At 56.8% G+C, this 20980-nt stretch overlaps 2 protein-coding genes across 4 annotated transcripts in view; one reads left to right on the top strand and one right to left on the bottom strand.

Annotated features, from left to right (window-relative positions):
* SLC5A10 (solute carrier family 5 member 10) overlaps positions 1-20980 on the top strand; it is a 39952-nt gene that overhangs the window by 12306 nt on the left and 6666 nt on the right. For both annotated transcript variants that reach the window (XM_027683701.1, XM_027683702.1), the window contains exons 8-9: positions 1054-1259; positions 3498-3633. In XM_027683701.1, coding sequence (XP_027539502.1) covers positions 1054-1259; positions 3498-3633 — 342 coding nt within the window. The remainder of the gene's footprint in view (positions 1-1053; positions 1260-3497; positions 3634-20980) is intronic.
* On the bottom strand, positions 1255-19619 carry FAM83G (family with sequence similarity 83 member G). 2 transcript variants are annotated; one of them, XM_027683699.1, is made up of 5 exons: positions 18284-19619; positions 11293-11460; positions 7544-7668; positions 5283-6729; positions 1255-1785 (listed from the first exon to the last, which is right to left on the bottom strand). In XM_027683699.1, exons 1-5 carry the CDS (start codon positions 18776-18778, stop codon positions 1366-1368), a joined length of 2655 nt encoding a protein of 884 aa, XP_027539500.1. In that variant the 5' UTR covers positions 18779-19619; the 3' UTR covers positions 1255-1365. The 2 variants fall into 2 exon arrangements, with proteins under 2 accessions (XP_027539500.1, XP_027539501.1); XM_027683700.1 differs by lacking the exon at positions 18284-19619 and adding an exon at positions 16477-16636.

Below are 20980 nucleotides of genomic sequence, written 5' to 3'. Positions count from 1 at the left end.
GGTCTGAACTGTAGGGGCAGAAGGGATACAGGATGTGACAGATGGACCAGACTTGGAGAAACCCAGCGAGGGATGCTCGCGGGTCGTGCTTGGAGTCTCCTCCCCTCCATGAAACCTCTGGAGCCTCCTCTCTGCTCCTGAGCACCAGCAGCTGCCGTGGGTATGGGGGTGCCAGTGCCCCTCCCTGCCCGTCTCCCCCAGGCTGCTGTGTGGGTGGCCGTGGTGTGTGGGGGGAGTGGGGCGGGTGCCTCCCCTCCCACCCTCCTCCAAAAAGTGATGCCTCTGGCTCCAGAATTCTCCCACTGGAGGTCCTGGGGGAGCTGCATTCATTCTGTGCCCCCCAGGAGCAGGGAGGTGGTGGGGGGCCAGGGCAGAGCCCAGGGCTGGTTGGCAGCGGCTGCAGGCAGGAGGAGCACGGGGCATCTGCCAAGGGCTTGGAGGCTCACTTGCTAGGGCTTGTTCATGGCACATACTCCTCATCAAGGCTCAGGCTCAGACCTTGGATCCCATTTCCCAGGAAAAATGCAGTGAAAAGGGTCTTTTTTTTCTTTTTCTTTTTTTTTTTTTTACTGGTTTCTGGAGGTTTGGGGGTGGGGGCACATGGGGGATGCTGGGGAAATGCTCAGGGGAGTACAAAATGTTTGGCTGGACACTTGTGCCAAGGCACCTTGAGCTGCAGTTTATCGAGTCGAAGGCCACCTAATCTTGCATTTCAATAGTCCTGGGCGAAGTTCCCCTGCCCTGGGACCAGGGAGCTTTAATGAACAGGTTGCTTTTACAGTACAAGGTTAAAAGAGGTGGGTCCCTTGAGGAGCCTTTGTCCCAGGACTCGGGTCACCCTCCAAAGGGAGGGTGGGCTGCAATGGGACCTGCTGTGCAAAATGGTAATAGAAGAGTCTCTTAAATAACTAGAAGAAAACACGATCACGGACGAGCCCTCCCTCTCTGGGCAGCACTTCTGGGTTAACGAGCTGGTGAGTGCTCTGCCAGCTGATCTCACAGACCACTGGGTTTTACTGCACTCTGACCACCTCCCCCAATGGTGCTTTCCAGCTTTTAATGAGATCGGAGGTTACCCCAACCTGGAAGAGGCCTACGGAAAAGCGGTGCCGTCCAAGATCGTTCCCAACACTACCTGCCACCTGCCCAGAGCGGATGCCATGCACCTCTTCCGAGACCCGGTCTCCGGAGACCTGCCCTGGACCGGGATGACTTTTGGGCTGTCCATCATGGCCACGTGGTACTGGTGCACCGACCAGGTAAATGTAAACAAGGATCCCCTGCCCCGTGTAACACGGCGTGGCCTGGGCTCCAGGCAACGCTCCACCACCGCTCTCGCCCTGCGGGGACCACCTTCACCAGCCCCTAGTGCTCCTTCTGGCCCGTGCTCTCAGGGGGCTGCTTTTTGGAGTCCACAGAAGCACCCGGGGCTCCCGCCACCCTGTTCTTGAGGTGCTTGGACTGGGACAGTTTGGAGAGCGGGATGCCGAGGGGTGTCCTCATCTCCTCGGTTGGCTTCTGGCTCTCGGGCAGGGAGGTGAAGCGTTTGCCCGACGCCCTGGGGTTGCTCGGAGAGAGGTGGCCGGGTGCCGTGGGCTTGCTGGGGCTGAAGGCTTTGCTCTGCCAGTAGGGCTGGCTGCCTGCAATGGTCTTTTTGGGTTCTGCTCCATCCCCTCTGTACTTGGGGGCCCCGAGGGGTTTCTCGTGCGTCGGGGAGCAGGAGACCTCCTTGCCCTGCTCTCTGCCCGCGGGGGTCCTGGGTCGGTAGCGGTAGATGTGCGTCCCCTGTTCGTGACAGAGCAGAGAGAGAGGTGAGCTGTGGCTGTTGTGAGGATGCTGCTCCCTGAAAGAACACCTCTGTGGCACGGGCTTGGTCCTCATGGACAAATCCCTCTGGCACTTGGTGTAGTCCCTTGCCCAAATTTTTCTGAGACTGGTGGCAGTTCAAAACTACCTCAAGTCTTAACCGTGGCTGCTGCTCTGATTTCTTACTGTGATAACACATAGTCCTGCACATGCAGTGCTTCAGCAGCCACTTCCCAAGCAGCCTGGAGGCTGTCCCGAGCCAAGTCCCTGCTGCCTGGAGATCCAGGATAAGGCATCTCAACACCTTCTCTCCAGCAGCAGCCTCAAAACCTGTCTTAATCATCTAAGCCCTCATATCAGGCACAAAGAGTACCCAGTCATCCAGACCTGAGCTGTGGGATTAGGTGACTGCCAAGATCAGATGAAAGGATGGAGGGCTGGGGGAGGAGGTGGGATGAGGAGACAACAGTGAGCTGCAACAGCACTGCGGGGGTGGCTCTGATTAGCTTGGTTGAGACACACGTTTGGATCAGGTCTGAGCACCACTAATCTTAATTCTGGACTGGGTAAGGCTGTAACACATGGCTGTGGTCACCAGATAGTGATCTCCTCTTTGGGTGTGACTGCAGATGCACCAGGTGAGATGAGATCTGGTGAGTGCAGGTGCTGATGGCAGGACGAGCTGGGGCCAGGAGGCTGCAGAGCTGGCTGTGCCAACCTGCCCAGCCTCTGCCATGACCCTCGCTGTGCTGCCAGTGCCACATCTCCACCGAGCTGTTGGCATCAGCTCGGGGTTCAGCCAGTTAGTCCCAGTATCCCAAAGGCCTCTTTGGTCCTGGAGCAGGCACCTCCTGTGCTGACCATGAGGGCTGTGTTAAAGCAGTTTACCTTAGGTGGTTCTGGATTGATTTTATGAGATGCTTAAAATCAGTGTTAAGGTCTGAGATGGCTTCAGGTGGGAAGGACTAAGGGTGATTTAGCTCCTCTCCCTCTGAGCTCATCATGTACCTGACGTGGTGCACAAAGTGCCTGAGCTTGGGTGGTGGGTCCTGCAGCTTCTGACGTGCTCTGGTTCTTGGAAAGAAGTTAAACCATGGCTTCCCCAAGTATCCTACTCTAGGATTTGGCACTCCATCCCTCCTGTCCACTGGGGGAATGAGTCAGTTCTTGCTCAGGAGTGGCTGAATCCTGCTGGGTGCTGAGCATTCTCTATAAACCTTTGTGGAGACCCTGAGCTCTTTTAAATCAGCAATTCCTACAGATGTTGCCTATTTAAGAGGCATTGCCTCAAAACCCCAGGGCTGGCTGTGTTGTGGATGGATATGGCTTGGCCAGAGCTTTGAGGTGTGATGGTCTGAGCAGTGGAGTTGTGGGAGGAGGAGGCTGGACTCGGTTTCCTTGTCACTGTGGGCACTCTTTGGGGAGAAGATTGAATAGAAGGGGCAAGAGTGGGGAGAACAGTGGTGGGGAATGGTTGATACTGTCAGGAGGACGTGCTCCTGTGGTGTAACACCAGCCCGTTACTGGTCTGGAGAGAAACCTCGCTGTGGGCTGAGAACACATCTATGCTGCTTTTGGGAGCTGTGCTTGGGCCCTGTGCCCAGTGGCTCCAACATTTGGGATGCAGTTTGGCAAGGAGGAGGCTGCTGTGGTGTTGGTGCTGCTCACCCCTCCTGCCTGGCCCTCCGCAGGTCATTGTCCAGCGCTCGCTCTCTGCGAAGAGCCTGAGCCACGCCAAGGCCGGCTCCATCCTGGCCAGCTACCTGAAGATGCTGCCCCTGTTTGTCATCATCATGCCAGGGATGATCAGCAGGGTCCTGTACCCAGGTAAGGGCTCCCCACACAGCTGTGGAGCTGGTGGGATGGGGATTTTCCTTATCACTAAGGGATGAGTGGGAGGGGGTTTGTCTGGAAACCCCTGCTCTGCACAGACCTGGGGGCTCTGCGGGTGGGAGAGGGGCAGGAGAAGACACGGGTGTCCCCAGTGCCCTCCTTGAGCCTGCTGTGCACCCAGGTGAGAATGGGGTTGTGTATTTAGGGAAGGTGATGTTCCAGGGAAAACTTGGGTGCCATGTTCTCCATGGAATGGAAAACATGGTGTTTGCCCTGAGTGAGCCCCCACCCGTGGTTTGGGCTATGCTGGGCCATGGGCCAGCACATGAGAAATGTGGACCCCAGAAAAAGATGTTTGTGGGGGTTGATGGTGATTCCTGCTGGATTCAGGTTTTCTAGAGTTAGTCAAGGGTTGCTTTGGTTTACTGTTTTTACATATGGGAGAAACTCTTCCCTGCACATCTCCACCAGCTGAGCGCTGGCTTTCCTAACCCTGATGCTGTGTTAATTATCTGCCTCTCATCAAAGGGCCAGAACAAGTTACTGCAGGAACACCAGCGTACCCGGCCACCCCGAGCAGGGTGGCACCTGGGACCTGGGTCACAGCATCAAAGGGCTCTGTGCTCCTTGCCCTGCAGGACCAGGGGGTATTTGATGTGTGAGGATTAAAGCTCTCAGCTCCCTGTCGCTGGCTGGGAAGGGAGAAGCAAGTGGACTCTGGGATAGTAAACTTAATTCCCTGTAAATACAGATTAGATGCTCAGCCAGGGTACCCTCAGGCAGTTTCAGTGACTTCAGCTGCTGATTTAGCCCTGGGGGTTTGAATGCCCCAAAAACAGCGGGCGGGGAGCCTTGAGAAACCAAAATGCTTGGCAGTGGTGCAAGAGGCTGCAGCGCTTGGGTGCAAACAGGGGATTGCCCCTGTGATCCCCCTGCCTGGAGAGGGTGATGCTCCGGCCCTGGTGGGGATGCTGCTGTGCACCCCGTGCTCCAGCAGCGGGATTCAGGCACGCACCCCATGGAATTGCAGCACCCGTGCGGTGACAGGGTCTGGCGTCACCGCTGGATCAGCCACAAAGCTGCTGACTGTGGCACTCGCCCACAGAGGTTGCCGTCCCTGTTTCTCCGCTGTCTTGCTCTGCCTAATTATGTGTCCGAGCGCTTCTCCTTTGATGCTAATCGCCCTGGCAAGGTGCTGGAAAACAAGCCTGAGAAGGACACACCTGCACGCACAGTCTGTCCCTGGCTGGGCACGGTGCCGCTGCTGCTGGGCTGTGGATGGGGCTCAGCGAGTCCAGGCACATCTGTACAGCTGTGCCCGGAGCCACTCGGCTCCATCCCCAGCCCAACGCTGTGGGACAATCTTTAATTTCCAAAAGCCTCCCCTCTACCAGCCGTTCCCATTGCTAGACACCAAGACCCGTGGCATGGCCACCACCTTTCCAACCAGGAGAACCTCTTGGGTAACTCCTACCAATGCCACGTGTAGGGTGTTATTCTATATGGGAAGTCTTATCTCGGCATCTGGGACCTGACACCAAAGCTCGGGATGACACCACGCCTCGGCTGAGCTGGCTGGGTCACCTCTGGGTTTGCAACCTCTGTAGGGTGGAGAAACATAAGGTCATAGCAAAAAGTCCTACCTGGGTGGCACTGCTGGGGTAGGAGCTGTTGCCATCCAGGATGGTGCGGGGCAGCACACGCCTGATCTCCACGGCGTTGCTCCTCCTCTTCGTCACGTCCTCCACGCGGACGTGCTTCAGGGACGGGAGGCTGCCCAGGGGGCTGACGAAGGTGCCCCGGCTGATGTGGGGGTCACTGAGCTTCCTCTGCATGGGAAGGATCTCCCCGTTGTGGGTGACGTCTGAGTTGGTTCTCCGGAGCGGCCCGTAGCGATCCCTCACCTCGAAGTACTCGTCTGAGATGGAGGAGGCGTTGGAGCGGCGGTAGCTGTGGTCAGCAGAGCTGCTGGAGTAACTCTCCTGGTCACTGAGAGTGATGTACTCCTCTTCCTCCTCCTCCTCCTCTTCTCCCAGCCCGTTGTGGGAGCAGGGAGGCCCTTTGTCCTCTTGTGGCCCTGCCACAGGCCGGTCTGGCTGGAGGTGGCAGGTCTCCGTGGAAGCTCCGTTGGGTTTCTCCTCCCGCTCCTGCTTCACACCCTTATGGTCGGCCAGCAGTGGTTGTGTGTCACCCTCCAGGGCAGTGCTGCTGTCACAGGTTGTAATGACTTTGGTCACAAGGACACCAACGGGGACGGTCCTTGGCTTTGGAACTGGTGGTTTGATGGTCTCCAGTGTCTCCTCCTGTGGCTTCAAGTGGTGGCCCAACGGTGAAGAGGCAAATGTTCCTGCTTGCTTCGTTGTCCAGCTGATGCCTTCCATGTGGCTGGCAGTGGGCGCTGTAGGGGCTTCCATGGGGGGCTGTGGGATCTGTCTTTGGCAGGGGGACAGCAGAGGTGGCTCTTGCTCTGAGTTTTTCTTGGCCTCCATCTCCCTGTTCTTCAGCATCTGCCGGTGCTGGGCGCTGGCCTGGGAGACGTCGCAGACTTTGATGCGGTTCATCTGCGAGAGCTTCACGTTCTTGATCTTGGGGTCAATGATGTTGATGTAGCCCAGGACTTCGCTCCCGGGCTCGGGGTCAGGCTCCACCCAGGTGGGCAGATAGTCAAACATGTTGGCTTTCTCCAGATTCAGGAGGCCGGGGTGGATGAGCAGGGACAGGTCTCCCATGTCCCCGTGCCGGTCACCCCCCGGGCCCTCGGGCACGGCTTTGCCTTTGTTGTCTGCCTTCTGGTTCTTGTCCTGGTTCTCAGATGAAGTCTTGCTGATCTGGTCAGCGCTCTTGGCCTTCACCAGGGCATATTTAGGGTTTATCAGCTTCTTCACCACGGCGTTGGCGGGGGTCACCGGCACGACCGAGGGCAGCGTTACGGGCTCGGGTTCGGGCTCTTCACCCATGGAGATGGACTTGAGGCTCACCCCCTTGGACATGAGGTAGAGCTCCTGGAACTGCTTGTCAAACGCCTCCACCACTTGGCCCGAGAGGACTGTGATGACGTTTCGGTCCGTCCTCGCCGCAGACCAGGTGAAGCTGGAACAGAAACATGTTGGAAACTCTCTGAGCACTCACTGGAAAATAACACTCCTCTCCCCAACCCTGGCATTCCCTGGGGGATTGATGGTGCCAGCAGGGACATCTCATTGTAAACATCAATAATAATAATAATAGGATTGATGAAATAGCTCTCATCACAAATTAGAGTGAAGGGCTGAAGTCTTGAGCACAGTGGACTTGAAGTAAAAGGTATTTGCACTGTGTCAGTTAGTTTTTCACTTTAGTGTTGGCTGCTTTTCCTTTCTCAGATCGGGTTAGTTAAGAAAAGCAAGTCATAAATTTGTTGTAGCCAGAAAGTAGGAAATGTTTCAGCTCCGTGTTTATAAAACTTATCTTTTAGAGCTCAGAAGCTGACTGGGGGTGATCTGTTTCTACCAAAGTAAGTTTTCATTTGGACAACCTGGAAAATACTTTGTGTAGGAAATGTTTAACTGGAAAAGCTGAGGTTACTGTGAGAGTTGGGACTGGCTGTGGTGTGGTTTGGTGCTTTGGTCCTTCCTTGTGCTTATTGCATCAAGTGGCAGAAACAATTGGTGTGTCCCACCACCTCTGAGAATGGCAGGTGCCCTCGACCTGTTTGTTTTGGGAGGTGGTGGGGACTCCTTGGGGCCCATTCCAAATCTCCTTGCAAAGTCATCTCCCAGTTTAGGAGCAGGGCAGCAAGTCTGGGAGGGAGGTCTGGGGCCATGCTGGGCGGGGACCAGGATTTAGGCCATGTGGGTTTGTGACGATCCTTTGACCAACACCTCCATGGGAGGGGGCAAAAGGGCAGGAGGAGAGTGCTGATTACCTGTAGGATCCACACATGGCTCGATCCCCATCCACAAACATGAACTTCTGGGCCAAAGCCCCTTTGAACTTGGTGGCCGAGCGCGTGAAGAACTCCGTCCCCCCGGTGCTGCGGACGCGCAGGTTCTGCAGAGCAAAGGCAGAGGCGTGAGCAGGAGCAAAGGGCTGCTCTGAGAGCATCATCCACCCCTCCATCAACACCCCCCCGGATGCTCCACAGCCCCTCTGAGGAACAGAACGCTCTTCATGGCTGGCTCAGAGGAGGCCACAGCGATGGGGAGATAAAATAACTCGCCCAAGGCCACGCGGTGAACTCTGGACTCAGCCCGGAGAATTTCCTGCTTTGCCCACGTGCTGGGCAGTGTTTTCCACCTCTTGAACTCTGTGCTGCCTGTGTCTGTGGGTGAGCAGTGTGTGATGGTGCTGCCAAGCACTCTCCATCCCCTGTGATCTATGGAAATGCCACCCTGGGAGAGGAGATCCCACTCCTCCTCCCCAGCAGGAGATGTACAAGGGCTTTAGGGGGAGGTGGTGACCCCAGGACAGCACACATGGACCTGGTGGCAGTGGGTTTGCTGTCCACCACACTCCCCCTTTTCTGTGCTCCCAAAATCTGAGTGTTTAGTCCTGCTTTTAGGGGTGAGTTGGGGGGGGAAAAGGCAGTGGGGCAACATCTTTTTACCCCCAGTAAGTGAAACCTGGTGATGCAGGAGCAGGTTCCTATGGAGGGAGTGGGGTGTCCTCCCCAAGGGAGCCCAGGGATGGAGGGGGAGCTCTGTCTCTGTCAAAATACTTTTCTTTCTCCAATCTGGCTTCTGGCTCCAGCGTCTCTGTGGAGGGCACTGGCACATTCCAAAGTCACCAGATAGCATCTTCCACAGCAAAAGGGCTCCCTTGGGTGGGGAGCAAATATTTTCTTGTGAAAGCATCTGCATTCCTCCTGTTCCTGCCGGGATGTTGGTCATGCCATTGCTAAAAGCTCAGTGTTATCACTGGGTCATGCCCTCCATGGCTGTTTTTGTGTGCTTTTCGTTCTGTTTTTTTTTTTTTAAAGAAAAGCACCAAAAATATTGGTCTTCCCCTCCTCCAGCCTTTCTCATCTGCTTCTCTGGGCTCTCCTCTCTCCCTGTAGATCACAATCAGGAACAGCCCAGGGGCTTCCCTGGTCCCCACTCCCCCGTGCCTGGCAGGAGGGACAATGACTCAGCATTGATTTTAGCATGATGTGAAAAGAAAGGCTTTTCTGACCGTGTTTCCAGGGAAGATTCACACACTGAGCAGAGAAGTTTGTGGGGTTTTTTGTTGCATTTGGTTTTTTTTCTTAACGTTTGCCTTTTTGCCTGGCGTGTCTGGGGGGACATCTCAGTTTCCGTGGGTGTGCAGCAGCACTGGTGGTGCTGGGGGCTGGCTGGAAAGCAGGAATTCTCATCCCTGTCTTGTGTTATCCCTACACATGGTGCTGCTGAGATTGGTAGTGCCCAGGGTGCACAAACTTTACACCCAAGGCTTTGCTCTCTGGTGTGTCTGGTGTGCCTGGGTGTCGATCCCTCCCTCTTGGAGCCAACTCCATGCCCAAACTCAGGGAGCAGCCGTGGGCTTTTCTCAGGTAACACCCAGGGATCAACCCTCCCTGGTGCCAGACCCCTTTCCTCCCAGCTCCTGGTGTATCTCTGCTTGTCTGGTCTGTGCCAAGGCGGGTGCCCTGTGGGATGGCCGGGTCCTGGGCTGGGTGAATCACTCCCCAGGCACTCGCCGTTGCTCAACGGAGCGACCTCCTTGCCCAAGCCAGTTACTAATTGCCAAGCAAAGGCACCGAGATAACAAGGAGGGATGTTTCGTTATCATCTCCGGGCTTAGGAAGCAGCTCCCAGACTCTGCCCTACTTTCCTCGCCGCCTCCTTGCCCTGCTGCCTCCCGTGCCAGCAAACCGGCTGCAGTGTGCGGCAAATCCCAACTTCCAGACATTTGCCGAGCTCTGCAGATGTTCTCCTGCTTTTCCAGTCCTGCCACCGGGCTGCTAATGTAGGAAAACACCGGAGTGTGTCAGCGCTGGCTTTTCTGGTCTCAGAGCGGCAGCAGCCTGCGGGATCCCAGACTCCAGGGAGTTTGGACGCGGGTAAAAGCTCGGCTGAGTTTGCTTTAATTGTTGGGAGCGGCAATTAAGCCGGGCTGGCGGGCACGGTGAGGCTTGGCCGGCCGGTGCTCTCGGCTCCCTGCGTGGGGGTCCCTGAGCCCCCAGCATGTCCCACCTCATTCCAGCCAGGTGCGAGGGTGTCGTGGCTCCGACGTGTTCCTGCTCAGCCGGGGGGTTCGCCCTCACCGTAAGCAAATCTGGGGAGCCTGCCCAGGCACGGGCCTTCCCAGCAGCCATTTGGCAGCCGTCGCGCGGCCCGGTGACGTCAGGAGCAGAAACATCACTTTTCTGCCAAGCAACGGGCGAGGCCGAGCGACTCATGGCTGGAGAGGGGTGTCTGCAGGCCCTGAGTGAGACTGCTGGGCTGCTCCGCTGTGTTTGCATCTGGTGCTGGCAAGGGGAGTGTTGTGGCCAGAGGAAAGCCTGGAACTCTGTGTCCTGTGGCTGGAACCTGGGACTTTGTCCTGTAGCTGGAGTGAGAGTCCCCACTCCGGGTGCTGCTCCTGAGGCTGATACACCCCCCCCCGCCCCTTCATCTTCCTCTGCCTTTGCACGAGAGCACCCTGATAGGTGATTTTTCTCTGCAACCCCTGCATGCACAGGGAGGTGAAAGGAGAATCCTAGAATCCCATAACTGTTTGGGTTGGAAGACACCTTAAAGCTCATCTCATTCCAACTCCCTGCTGTGGGCAGGGACACTTTCTACTACATCAAATTGCTCCAAGCCACGTCCAACCCAGCCTTTAGGTTTGGGGCACTTTGGGCTGGGGACCGACCCCTGTGCTGCCAGACATCCCACCCTTCTGCTTTGCCATCCCTGGTTTTACATGGGATTTGTGCACAGGAGCTATTCCATGTGCACCCACCAGCACTCCAGGGCTGGTGAGCACGGCGTGTGTGGGCAGATCAGTCCCACCAGTGTGTGCTGCCCCACAGTGAGGGCATCCTTGGCAGCTGCTGGGGCCGCAGGCAGCGTGGGTGCCTCCCTGCTCTGCTCCCGGCCCTGCGCTGGGGTGGAGGCTCCAGAAAAGGGGAAAATCAAGTTTGTTAATTCCAGCCTCTGGCTTGCGGGAGAGCTCGAAAGTGAGAGAACCGGCCGGCGGTTGCTCCTGCCGGTCCTGCCCCTGGGGCAGCCGCAGGAATGGGGCTGGCAGTGGCACAGATCCGGCCCTGGCATGGCATCTGCTGGTCCTGCCCTCTTGCCAGCTTGTTCCCTCAACCCACCAGGAGATGCTGAGCTCGCAGGTTTGCCATGAGCTTTGCAGTGCCCTGTGCGACCTGTGCCCGCTCTTGCGGGGCTGCATCTCCCCAGACATCCCTCTGCCCCAATTCCAGCACTGGCTGGGTACCAGCAGCCCCCTGGGATTTCTGCACTGAGCTTTGCTGGGTGGAAATCCACGTCCCTGTCTCTCATCCGTTCCCCTCCATCCTGCCGCTCCCAGATTAGGGCATCACCTTCAGCTTTGGCTACAGGAGAAATGGACTAAACTCATCTGGCACTGCCTGAATTTCAGGGGCTGTGATTCCCCAAGACAGGAGGGAGCAGAGTGGATAACTCTGGTTATGTCCCTGCATTGGAGAGGTTTCCCAGCTCGGACCCCTCGGACCATCCTCACCTTTAGGTGCCCGGTGTGCATGTGGGCTCGCTCGCACATCTGCAGGAAGTGCTTCACGTTGGTCTCATCCAAAATGATGTAGACCCCCACTTTCCTCTTGAAGCCTGCGTCCAGGAGGTCCTTGAAGATGTCTACATCAGTGAACATATCCATGACCACCGCGATGACCTGGAGAGGGGAGAGGAGAGATGAGTCTGGGCAGCAGGGCTGGGGACAACCCAAAGGTATGGTCGGTGCTTGTTTTGTGAGAGGCAAGGCAATGTCCTCTCTGTAGGAGGCTGGGATTCAACGTGGGGGAGCCCAGGATCCCTTCCAGCTCCTGCCAGCCCGAGGGCAGAAAGCAGGAGCCCCCAGTGCCATTCCTTTGCTGTCACTGTGGGAGGTTTGATCTCCACAAAATGTGTAGATGTGGCACTTGGGGACACGGTTTAGTGGTGAACACGGCAGTGCTGGGTTAGTGGTTGGGCTTGATGGTCTTACATGTTTTTTCCAACCTTAACGATCCTGTGATTCCAGTGGTGGCCCATAGCATGATATACTCAGGAAAAATTGGTTGCTGAGGGTGAATCCAACTTTCCTGCCTTTAACGAGCTCCACAAATTTCAGAATCCAGTTTCTGGCTGAGAAGTTTGGTGTCCCTTTGCTATCAGCATTGCAGGGAGCACCAGAAGGGGAGACCTCTGATTTAACGCTCATAGAATCATTAGGGTTGAAAAAAGACCTCTAGGTTCATTGAGTCCAACCATTAAATGATGGGTCTGTCTGTCCAAGGGCATGTTGTGTGGGGTGGTTGCTGCCTCTGGAGGTATCATACAGAATCACATGCTGGTGTTGAGAGAAACACTATAAAAAGCAGCTAAAAGTGACTTTAAGCTTGGTAGAGAGTATTGAGATACTTCTGAGGTGCTCTCAGGAGCTAAAGTGACTTTTAATCCCCTTTAAAACCAGATCTGAGTGTGAGCTGACGAGGTTCCTTAAGAGCAGCCAGGAGTTTGCAGCTCCCAGTTCCTGCACCCGGCTGTTCCAGAGGCTGCTGCTCTGGTCGGATCCAGAGTCAGCTCCACATGTGGGGTCAAGGCAGAGCACCAGGGCAGTGTTTGGGGCTCCTGACACCCCTCCTGGTCTCAGTGCCCAGCCTGGGGTGCTGCTCCAGCTGCACAACATCCCTCCTCCCTCCCGGGCTGTAAAGAGCGGAGCAGAGCCGGGATGGCCGTGCCAGCCATGCAGTGACAGCTGGGTTTGTCACACAGCAACCTCACTGACATTCCCAAGCTGGAGCTGCCTTTGTACCCAGGGCGTTTGCTGCCCTGGCACGGCCAGGATGAGTCTCACAGGTGATAGGAAAGTGGATCTGTGCTGCGCTGGGATGTCATGGAATGGCTGAGCACCAAAGGTCAATCTGTGCCCGTGGATTTGGACTTTCTGGAGGTGGCATTGCCCATGGCAGTGAGCAGCAGTGGTGGTGTGTGAGATATGGCAGGAAAAGGGGCTGGAGGCAGCTGCCTGCAGCCCAGCTGAGCATCCTGGGTCAGCCCCACAGGGATGGCTGTCTCCCCTCATCCCAGCAGCTTGTCATCAGGGTGCTGGCATGTCATTGTCCCATGGTTGGAAACATCTCAGTGCTCCCATCTCTGTGGCTGTTCCTGGAAGGTGCCCTGGGTTGGGAAGATGGGTGCTCTCAGCCCTTTGCTCTTCCAGGATGGCTCTGCTGGCAGTGGCACGAGGCTGAGCTGGGGGGGACACCAGCATGGGAGTGTGAGGTGACACAGAGAGACCCTGGGATACTCCTCCCTCAGGAAGGAAGGGATCGGGATGGTGCTGGGCACTTGCACAGTCAAACACGTCCAGTCTGGAGTACTCAAAGCACCAAGCTGCCTTTTAATTAGGTTTGTGCCACAGGACAACCTGGAGAGCTTTAATTAAGCAGAGGATGGCGCGTTATGACATTGCTGCCTCTTCCTTTTCTGCAGGCGATGGGGGTGAGGAGCGAGGCTGTGTGTGGAGCCCCAGCCCTGCTGTCTCTGATGCTGCCCTGGCCTCCCCAGCCCTGGCCACATATAAGTGTTTTGGGAAGTGCCAAGGGAGGACTTTATGGCTCTGCCACTGGATTTTAACTGAATTCCCATTTATCCTCACCCAAGAGCCTCTCACCAGGTTTTGCTGTGAAAGGCTAAATCCTCACTCCCTTGTGCATCTGCTCGTGTGTTTTGCTCGTCCTCATTGTCCCAGTGGGGAAACTGAGGCAGGAAACCGGGTGCCTGCTTTGCATGGATGTAAAGTGGGATGGGTTCAAAGCTGCTCTGGGAGCTCTGGGCTTGGATTTGCTGTGTACAGCAACTAACTGGGGAGGAGCTGTGCTGTCTGCTGCGAGTCCTGGGTGAGGGGCACCTGTGGTGGGATGGTGTGTGCCTGGTTTAAGAAGGTGGGTTTGGTGGCAGATGGTTTGCTTCTCTCTCTGACACCGCTGATCCAGGTGGCTGTGGTCATGTCACTCTGCCTGTGCCCTGTGTTTCCTCCAGAGGAAGCTGAGGGCTCATAAAATGGGGATGACAATAGCACTGACCTTTATTTTGGGAGGAAAAGAGCATTTTCTTACTGTGGCCCCAGCATTCCCAAGGCCTTGGCTTGCTGCTGTGGCTCTGAAGATGTGAAGGAGCTTTGTAGGGGTGCAAGCAGGGGATGATTACACCCCCCACGCCAAGCCCCGCTCCCACAGGGATGCTGAGTGGGCTGTGAACTGCAGGCAGTGGCCCAGGGTGGCTGGCTCTGGCACGGGGAGGTAGCCTGGCTCTTGCCCACATTTTCAACCCCATTCCTCCTGCTCAGCTGGTGCATCCTGTCACTGCTCAGCTCCCGCTTCCCTCCCCGCCACGTCTCGCCTGCAGGACAGGCTTGGCCTCGGTTTGTCTCCAGGATCTCACACCCGTGTGCCAACAGTGCCCTGGCATGGAGTGGGCTGGGAGAGCGAGGATGGTCCTGGCAGCGCTCCCCAGGTGGAGACTGTCTGAGGTGAAGTCTGCTGCTGGGCTGCCTGTGCTTGAACCAGGGCTGGGACTGGCTGGGTCTGTGCCAAACCCAGGCACGGGGGCAATCGGCAAAGGATGGAGGTCTGTCTGCTCCGGAGCAGGGAAATGCTCTGTGCTATTTGTGTTCCAGCTTGGGGAATGGGACTGTCCGTGCCATCCAGCTGTGGGAAGTGAGCTTGGCACTCTTATCCCTGTCACCTCTACCAGGGCAGCACTCCTTGCAAGGACATCTCCTTTCCCAAAGCCCCTTTGCCAAGGGCATCCCAGGAAGCTTTGCCATCCCTTTGCTGTTCATGTGGAAGATACAGAGGAAATCAGCCCCAAATCTACAGCTGGATGCTCCCCATGCCCACGAGGGTGATGCTTTTCTTCCCGGGGTCCCAGGAGCTGCCAGGATCCACTGGATACAGCAGATGTGCAGGTGCCAGGTCCCAAAACCACGAGGAGTGGTGAGCACAACATCCCCCCGGACACCGGGCAAACGCTGCTGGGATCCTTCTGAACAGCTTTGATGAGCACTGCAGGATCATGTTTTATAGAGGAAGTTGCAGCTCTTTATTAGCTCACTCTGAATCATCAGATAATGAGTTTTGGGGCACACCACGTGGGCATTTAATAAATTAGGCAGGCACCAAGGCACAATTAGAGGAAGCGTGTTGGGATGGAGGAGAGGTGGGACAAAGTAACATTAATAATTGCTCTCCCCTGTCGACCCTTTCATCCAGGAATGGAGGAAGGTTTTGTAAACAGTAATTAATAGGGCCTCCCAACCTTCACTGGAAGTTGCTCAGGGTAATTGTATCACCACAATCCCAACCTGGAACCTCAAGTGCAGAGAGGAGGTCAGAGTCGCTGCTCCCTCCGGTGGCTTTGGGCCAAGGTCAGTGTTTTCAGCCTGCTCTGGTTTCTGGTCAGACAGAGCCAAAATTTAGAGAAGAGGAGGGAAATCTGCCTTCCTGCCCATCACAGAATCATTTGAGGTTGGAAAAGATCATCGAGTCCAGCCTGTGCCCCATCCCCACCTTGTCCCCCAGCCCAGAGCACTGAGTGTCCTTCCTTGGACACCTCCAGGGATGGAGACTCCACCACCTCCCTGGACAGCCACTTCCACAGCCTGACAAGCCTTTCCATGAAGAAATTCTTCCTGATGTCCATCCTGTGAGCTTTGCAGACTGAGGGGATCTGCAGCAAGGAAGAGACGGCCATGCCGTGGCTGGACCTGGTGAAGGTCTCCAGGGTGAAGCCTGGTGGGTGCACCACATCCCTGACCACCTCTGTTTGTTGGCCACAAAGATGGGGATTTTCAGGGAGAGCAGGGATGTGGCCACAGGATCCTGCCTCTCTTCTCTCCCATTTATTCCCAGAAAGAGGAGAGGATCATTTGCATCTCCCTGCCCGGCACACCTGGGTTTGAGGCTCTGAACTCAGCAGCGCTTGGTCTCGTTCCTGCAAGCAACAGGGTTCATCTGCACCCTCAGAGCAGCCCCACATGCCAGCTCTCTGCTTCCTCACCCCAGCTCTGCCTGCACAATCTTCCCAGCACCAGCAGCTCTCACGTGGGCTCTGAACTTTCCTCGGCTGGGGCCTGTCAGGGGACTTTGATCTTCTGGCCACGGGACAGCAACTCCTGCGGTGGGGTTTGGGGTTCAGCACCTGGGAGCATTTCAGGCCAAGGATCTGAGACAATGTCAGGAGCAAGGGTCATCCCCTGGGATGCAACAGTGAACCTCTCCCAAGTCTGTGCCCCTTTGCAGGTGGATGAAGAGCACTGCTGGTGTCTGGAGGGATGGGACAATTTGGCAGGCATCTCCCCAGGGAAGACAGCGTGCATGGCCAGCCTATGTGACATCTGATGGGGTGGCAGCAGGACAGTCCTTCTGTCCACCCTCAGCTTCCTCAGCCAAACTCTTCCACCTCTGAGCTACTGTGAAGACCTTAAGCCTTGGCTAAAATCAGCAGGCAGAGAAGGGTGGTCTATCCCAGTGTCCCCACCCTTAGGAGCACCCACAAATGGTCACCCAGGCTCCGAAGCGTGACAGCACATTCAGCTGCAGTGACTGTGGTCCTTGAATACAGGAGACCACAGAAGAACCCTCTTGCCAGATCCCATAACTCCTGCCATCCCCAGACCCTGCAGCCTGCAGGATGAAGCACTCACCCTCCTCTATGTTTCCTGGGGTGCCATAAGCATCAAAGAGGCTTCTGCATGTCACCAGTGGTGTCACCACGTCTCATTCCACTGGCAAGGGACCGCCTGGGCCAGGAGGCAGCTCTGCTGCCCAGCCCTGCTCAGGGGGCATCAAGGTCCTGGTGATGATCACAGCAGCATCAGCCATGGCCCTGTGGCTTGGAGAGGCTCCAAGGGGAGGTGGGGATGTGCAGCTGCCTGACTCAGCCACCGGCTCTGGAGCAGGAGGAGGGTGTGGGATGACTCAGGAGATGCCGTTTGCGTGGGGCAGGTGGGAAGCGGTGAGTAGGCAAAGCCAGACAGGAGCTGCAAGCCCGAGTCAGAGTAGTGGGAAAGACCCAGGGATGAGACATTATTTGTTGTGAGATAGTTCTCCCATCCTCCAGCCCGCGGGACTGCAGCCCTCCCTTCCCTTTGCCCTCACTGCAAAGTGCTCTGGCGGGGAAAATGTCACAGGTAAGGACAGGTCACTTTGACTTTCGTGAGGTGACAGTGGCCAGAGATGGCTCCTGCCCACAGTGGGCAGCCCTGATACCCACATCAGCCTTTCCTGTAAGCTGGATGCCTTGGATGTGTCGGGAGGTTAGTTTTCCTGCCTGAGCTGGGGCTCTTCGTGCTCAGACCTCTGGTCCCGTGGTCCTGGAGAAGCTCTGATGGCTGCATGTCACCAGGTTTCCCTCTCTCCTGCCAGGATCTGCAAACCCCATCCCTGTCCCTGGAGGAGCCAGGTGGACCTGATGCATCCCAGCCTGTCTCTCTCTGCTCCATAACCACCCTGGCAGTCTCTCCCTGTTTTCCTGCTGAAGCATCCCCCAGGCTGGGATACTCCTTCCTTGGAGCTCTCACGGTATTGGACGCACAGAACTCAGAGAGCTTCAAAGCACCGAGAAACCAGCAGGTACTGACCCCTCCTGCACTTCCCAGCTGGGACTGGATCACTGGGAAACACCAACAACCTCTGCCCACCACCACCGGCCTTCAACACATGCCATCATCTCCCTCCTTCCCTGGTCCTCCTGCCCGTGACACCGGCCTGAACCCATTGCTCATGCACCCCCACTCCCTTCTCCTTGGTTGGATGACACAGGAAGGACAAGTCTCAACCCAAATCCCTTCAGCATCTGCCCAGCCCTGTCCTGCTCACCGGCTCATCCTTCTCCTCTGAAAGCCGTGACGAGGCCAGCTTGGAGCACCACAGTTATCTTGGGCAAAACTTGACCCTCGTGTGTGTCAGTGCCAGACCAGAGGCTTTGGCTACTTTGCCCCAGGGCTGCACTGGGTCTTGGGGCCACGCACTGGGCACACAGTGGACACAAGGACAGAGGCCACACCATGACCCTTGGGTCATGTGCCAAACAGCTGGCAGACCCAAGGCCAGATTGTGACCCCAGGTTCCTGCGTCCTGCCACGTGCTGTCACACTGGGAACAACAACTGTGGGGTGCCTGGCATTGTGGCCTCACAGCTGGGAAGCAGCTCAACCCATTTTTCTCTGCAGTGGTTTTCCCCACAGCCCTGTGGGGACCCTGGGATTAACGACGCGGCCATATGGACCACGGGAAGGGTTGTGTTCCTCCCAGGGAGCGCTGGACCAGGCGAACAGCATCCTCAGTGAGGCCTGATCCCCAAATACTGGTCCCACGGAAAAACCCGAACGCTTGCCCATGCTGCTTTTGCTCGGGCACAGCTTCCCGTGGGACAGGCACTGCCTGGCAGAGCAGGACTTCCAGCAGGATGCCCTGGGGCACGTCCTGCCCCGTCCTCGCGGCACGCCTCACCTTCTGAGCCTGGCAGATCATCTTCCTCACCACCTCCTTGATGTGCGCCTGCCCCTCGATGGGCGGCTGCATGTAGACGGTGGCGCGGGTGACCCCGCGGTAGGCGATGGTCTCGGGCCAGCCCAGGTCCAGCTGCGGGATGGAGCGGTCGGACCTCTGGGGCCAGTACTCCAGGGAAGGAGCCATGTCCTGCTCATCCCCTTGGCTGTTGCCATCCCCTTCGCTCCCCCCCGCGCTGCCGCCGTGGCGCGGGATGTACTCAGAGCCGGGGTCGTACGTCTCCAGCGTGTCCAGGATCTTCTTGAGCTCCAGCTCGGAGAGGAAGTCCCTGATGTTCTCCCTCTTCAGGACCTCGTAGAAGGCGTCGCGGCCATGGGAGGCCAGTGCCTCCAGGGCCAGGCGTTGCTCCTCGCTGTAGAAGAACTCGGGCTTGGACTCGCTGGACCTCCAGTTGACGTGGCTGTCATCCAGGCACTGCACCTGGGAGAAAGCCATGGTGACCGCGCGCCTCTCCCAGGGGAGCTCTGTGCCCCCACCGAGCGCCGGATGTCGGCAATAAATAAGGAATTAATTATTCTCCAGTCTTTAAACACACGATCCCCTTTTGCTTCGCCCTCCCTGGCTCGACGGGCAGCTCGGGAAAGGCAGCGCTCCCTTTTCCAACGGCTCCTGCCACGCCGGAGCTCTTCTCTGCTGGGGAGGAGGATTTGGTTTCTGGCTTGCTCCCGGCTCCACGGGGTGAGAGGGCTCCAGGCAAGATAAACACGGAGCTTCCCACGGCCGGGGCTGTGTGACAGGGCAGAGACAGCCCCAGGTGTATGAGCACCGCCAGGAAGGTCCTTCACCTCCGAGTCCACGCTCTCCTCATCCTCTGCTCTCCCAAGACAACGATAACACACCCGACGAAATAAAAAGTGGAGGAAAAAAAAAAGAAACAAAGAGAAAACTGGCTTAATGAAGGGCAGCGAGAAGCAGGATTTCTCGGCCGAGACGCCGTCCCTGGTTATCCCCCCTGGAGCAGCGGGTCAGCCCGTGGGTCTGGCGGCGGCGAACGCTCCCCGTCAGCCTCCTGTGCATCGCCCTGGCTGGCAGGTCGGTGGCTCGGGGCTCCTGCCAGCGCGCAGTGCCGGGGCCGGACAGGTAACAGCAAGAAGTGAAAAGAGGAAAAGGAAAAGAGTGATTCATCCCTCCGCCCTGCCCCACCTGCAGTCACATGTTGCCTTCACACATTCCCTGCCCTGCCCCGATTAACTCTTTCGGCTGATGTGTCCTCACGCCTGAGACCCGGAGCCTGGGAACCCCCCGGAGCGTGCGGGTGCCGGAGGGTGGTGGGAGGCTGGGGAGGGGTTTAGGTGTTTGGCTTAAAAAAAAAAAAAAAAAAAAAAAAAAGCGCGCCTCTCCCCTGAAATCCCTCCCTCTCCCGGTGTGCCAGCTGGTAAGTCAATATTTTCCAGGAAAACAGCTCTGTCCTGTGGTTAACCCCTCCTGTGCTGGTGTGGGAGCTCGGAGCCCAGGTGGGTCCCAGGGGGCAGCACCGGGGCGGAGCTGCGTGAAGGCAGATTTAGACAGGATAGTAGAAAGCATTCTTTAGGGAGAGGGTGATTCAGTTCTGGAACAGGCTTCCTAGAGAGGTGGTCAATGCCCCGAACCTGTAAGTGTTTAAGAGGCATTTAGACAATGCCCTTAATTTTTTTTATCAGCCCTGAATTGGTCAGGAAGTGGGACCAGATCATTGTAGGGCTCTTCCAACTGAAAATATTCTATTCTGTCCTGTCCTGTCCAGTCCCTTCCTCTATAAGGTTTGCAGCATGGACATGAACGCAGTTACGTCACCAGACCTCGCTATGGCAGATTTCATTCATAACTGGGAGATGGACAAAAAAACCCACCCTGGATTCACCAGCTGGTGCTCACAAGCCAGAAACGTGGACCTTTCTCCTGGAAGCTCAGATGAAGACGAATTTCAGGAATTGGGGTCAGATTCTTGCGCCAATGCAAAAAAGGAAAGTGCCATGGGCTGTGTCTCGCTCCCTCCCTGGCGTTGGTGTGGCTCATCTGGATCTGCAGCCGGATAAATGAGGGCCCTGCTTGAGTCAGGCTCCCGAGGCGAAGCCGCCCGTGTGCCCAGCTGCTCGGCCATCAAAGTGCTCCTCTCTGCAGGCACAGTGGCCCTGCTCATCCCACGGTGACAAGTCAGGTGTGGGGTTGTGCCCAGCCCGGCTTTGTCCTGTGCAGGAGGCGGCAGCGGGGCTGGGGGACACAGGGATGTGACAGCTGTCTGTTGGGATCATAGAAGCATTTAGGCTGGGGAAGCCCTCTAAGATCATCAAGTCCAACCCAGCGCTGCCAGGTCCAACACTAAACCGTGTCCCCAAGTGCCACATCTACAGTATAGGGGGGAATTAAGCATTTGGCTCCCACCAAATATCAGCTCAGGAGGTGCTTCAGGTGGACCTGATGAATTTAGGGAAAGGCTGTGCTGACCCCTTAGGGATTTCCTGGTGGTGGGATGTCACTTCCATGCTGTGGCCTAGCCAGTGAGTGGTGCAGCAGAGACTGAGGGTGCTGGAGCCAAAACTGGATGCTTTAGGTGAAATTCCAGCCCTGATGAGCAGGGGACAGTAAATGTGACAAAGGCAAGCACTGAGCCAGCACCCACGGAGGGCTCCAGGACCTCATTCCAGTTGTTGTCCCCCC

The sequence above is a fragment of the Neopelma chrysocephalum genome, unplaced genomic scaffold (assembly GCF_003984885.1).
Source record: "Neopelma chrysocephalum unplaced genomic scaffold, ASM398488v2 Primary Assembly neopelma1_65, whole genome shotgun sequence".
Taxonomy (NCBI): domain Eukaryota; kingdom Metazoa; phylum Chordata; class Aves; order Passeriformes; family Pipridae; genus Neopelma; species Neopelma chrysocephalum.
The sequence above is the reverse complement of the archived record's forward strand: the minus strand, read 5'-3'. Positions and strand labels throughout refer to the sequence as shown.

Excerpts from the sequence above, each read along its gene's own strand:
- FAM83G (XM_027683699.1), bottom strand. The coding sequence starts at position 18,778 with ATGGCTTTCTCCCAGGTGCAGTGCCTGGATGACAGCCACGTCAACTGG. Across the intron at positions 11,461-18,283 it reads TGATCTGCCAGGCTCAGAAG|GTCATCGCGGTGGTCATGGA; the intron begins GTGAGGCGTGCC and ends TCCCCTCTCCAG. Across the intron at positions 7,669-11,292 it reads TGCACACCGGGCACCTAAAG|AACCTGCGCGTCCGCAGCAC; the intron begins GTGAGGATGGTC and ends TTTGCTCTGCAG.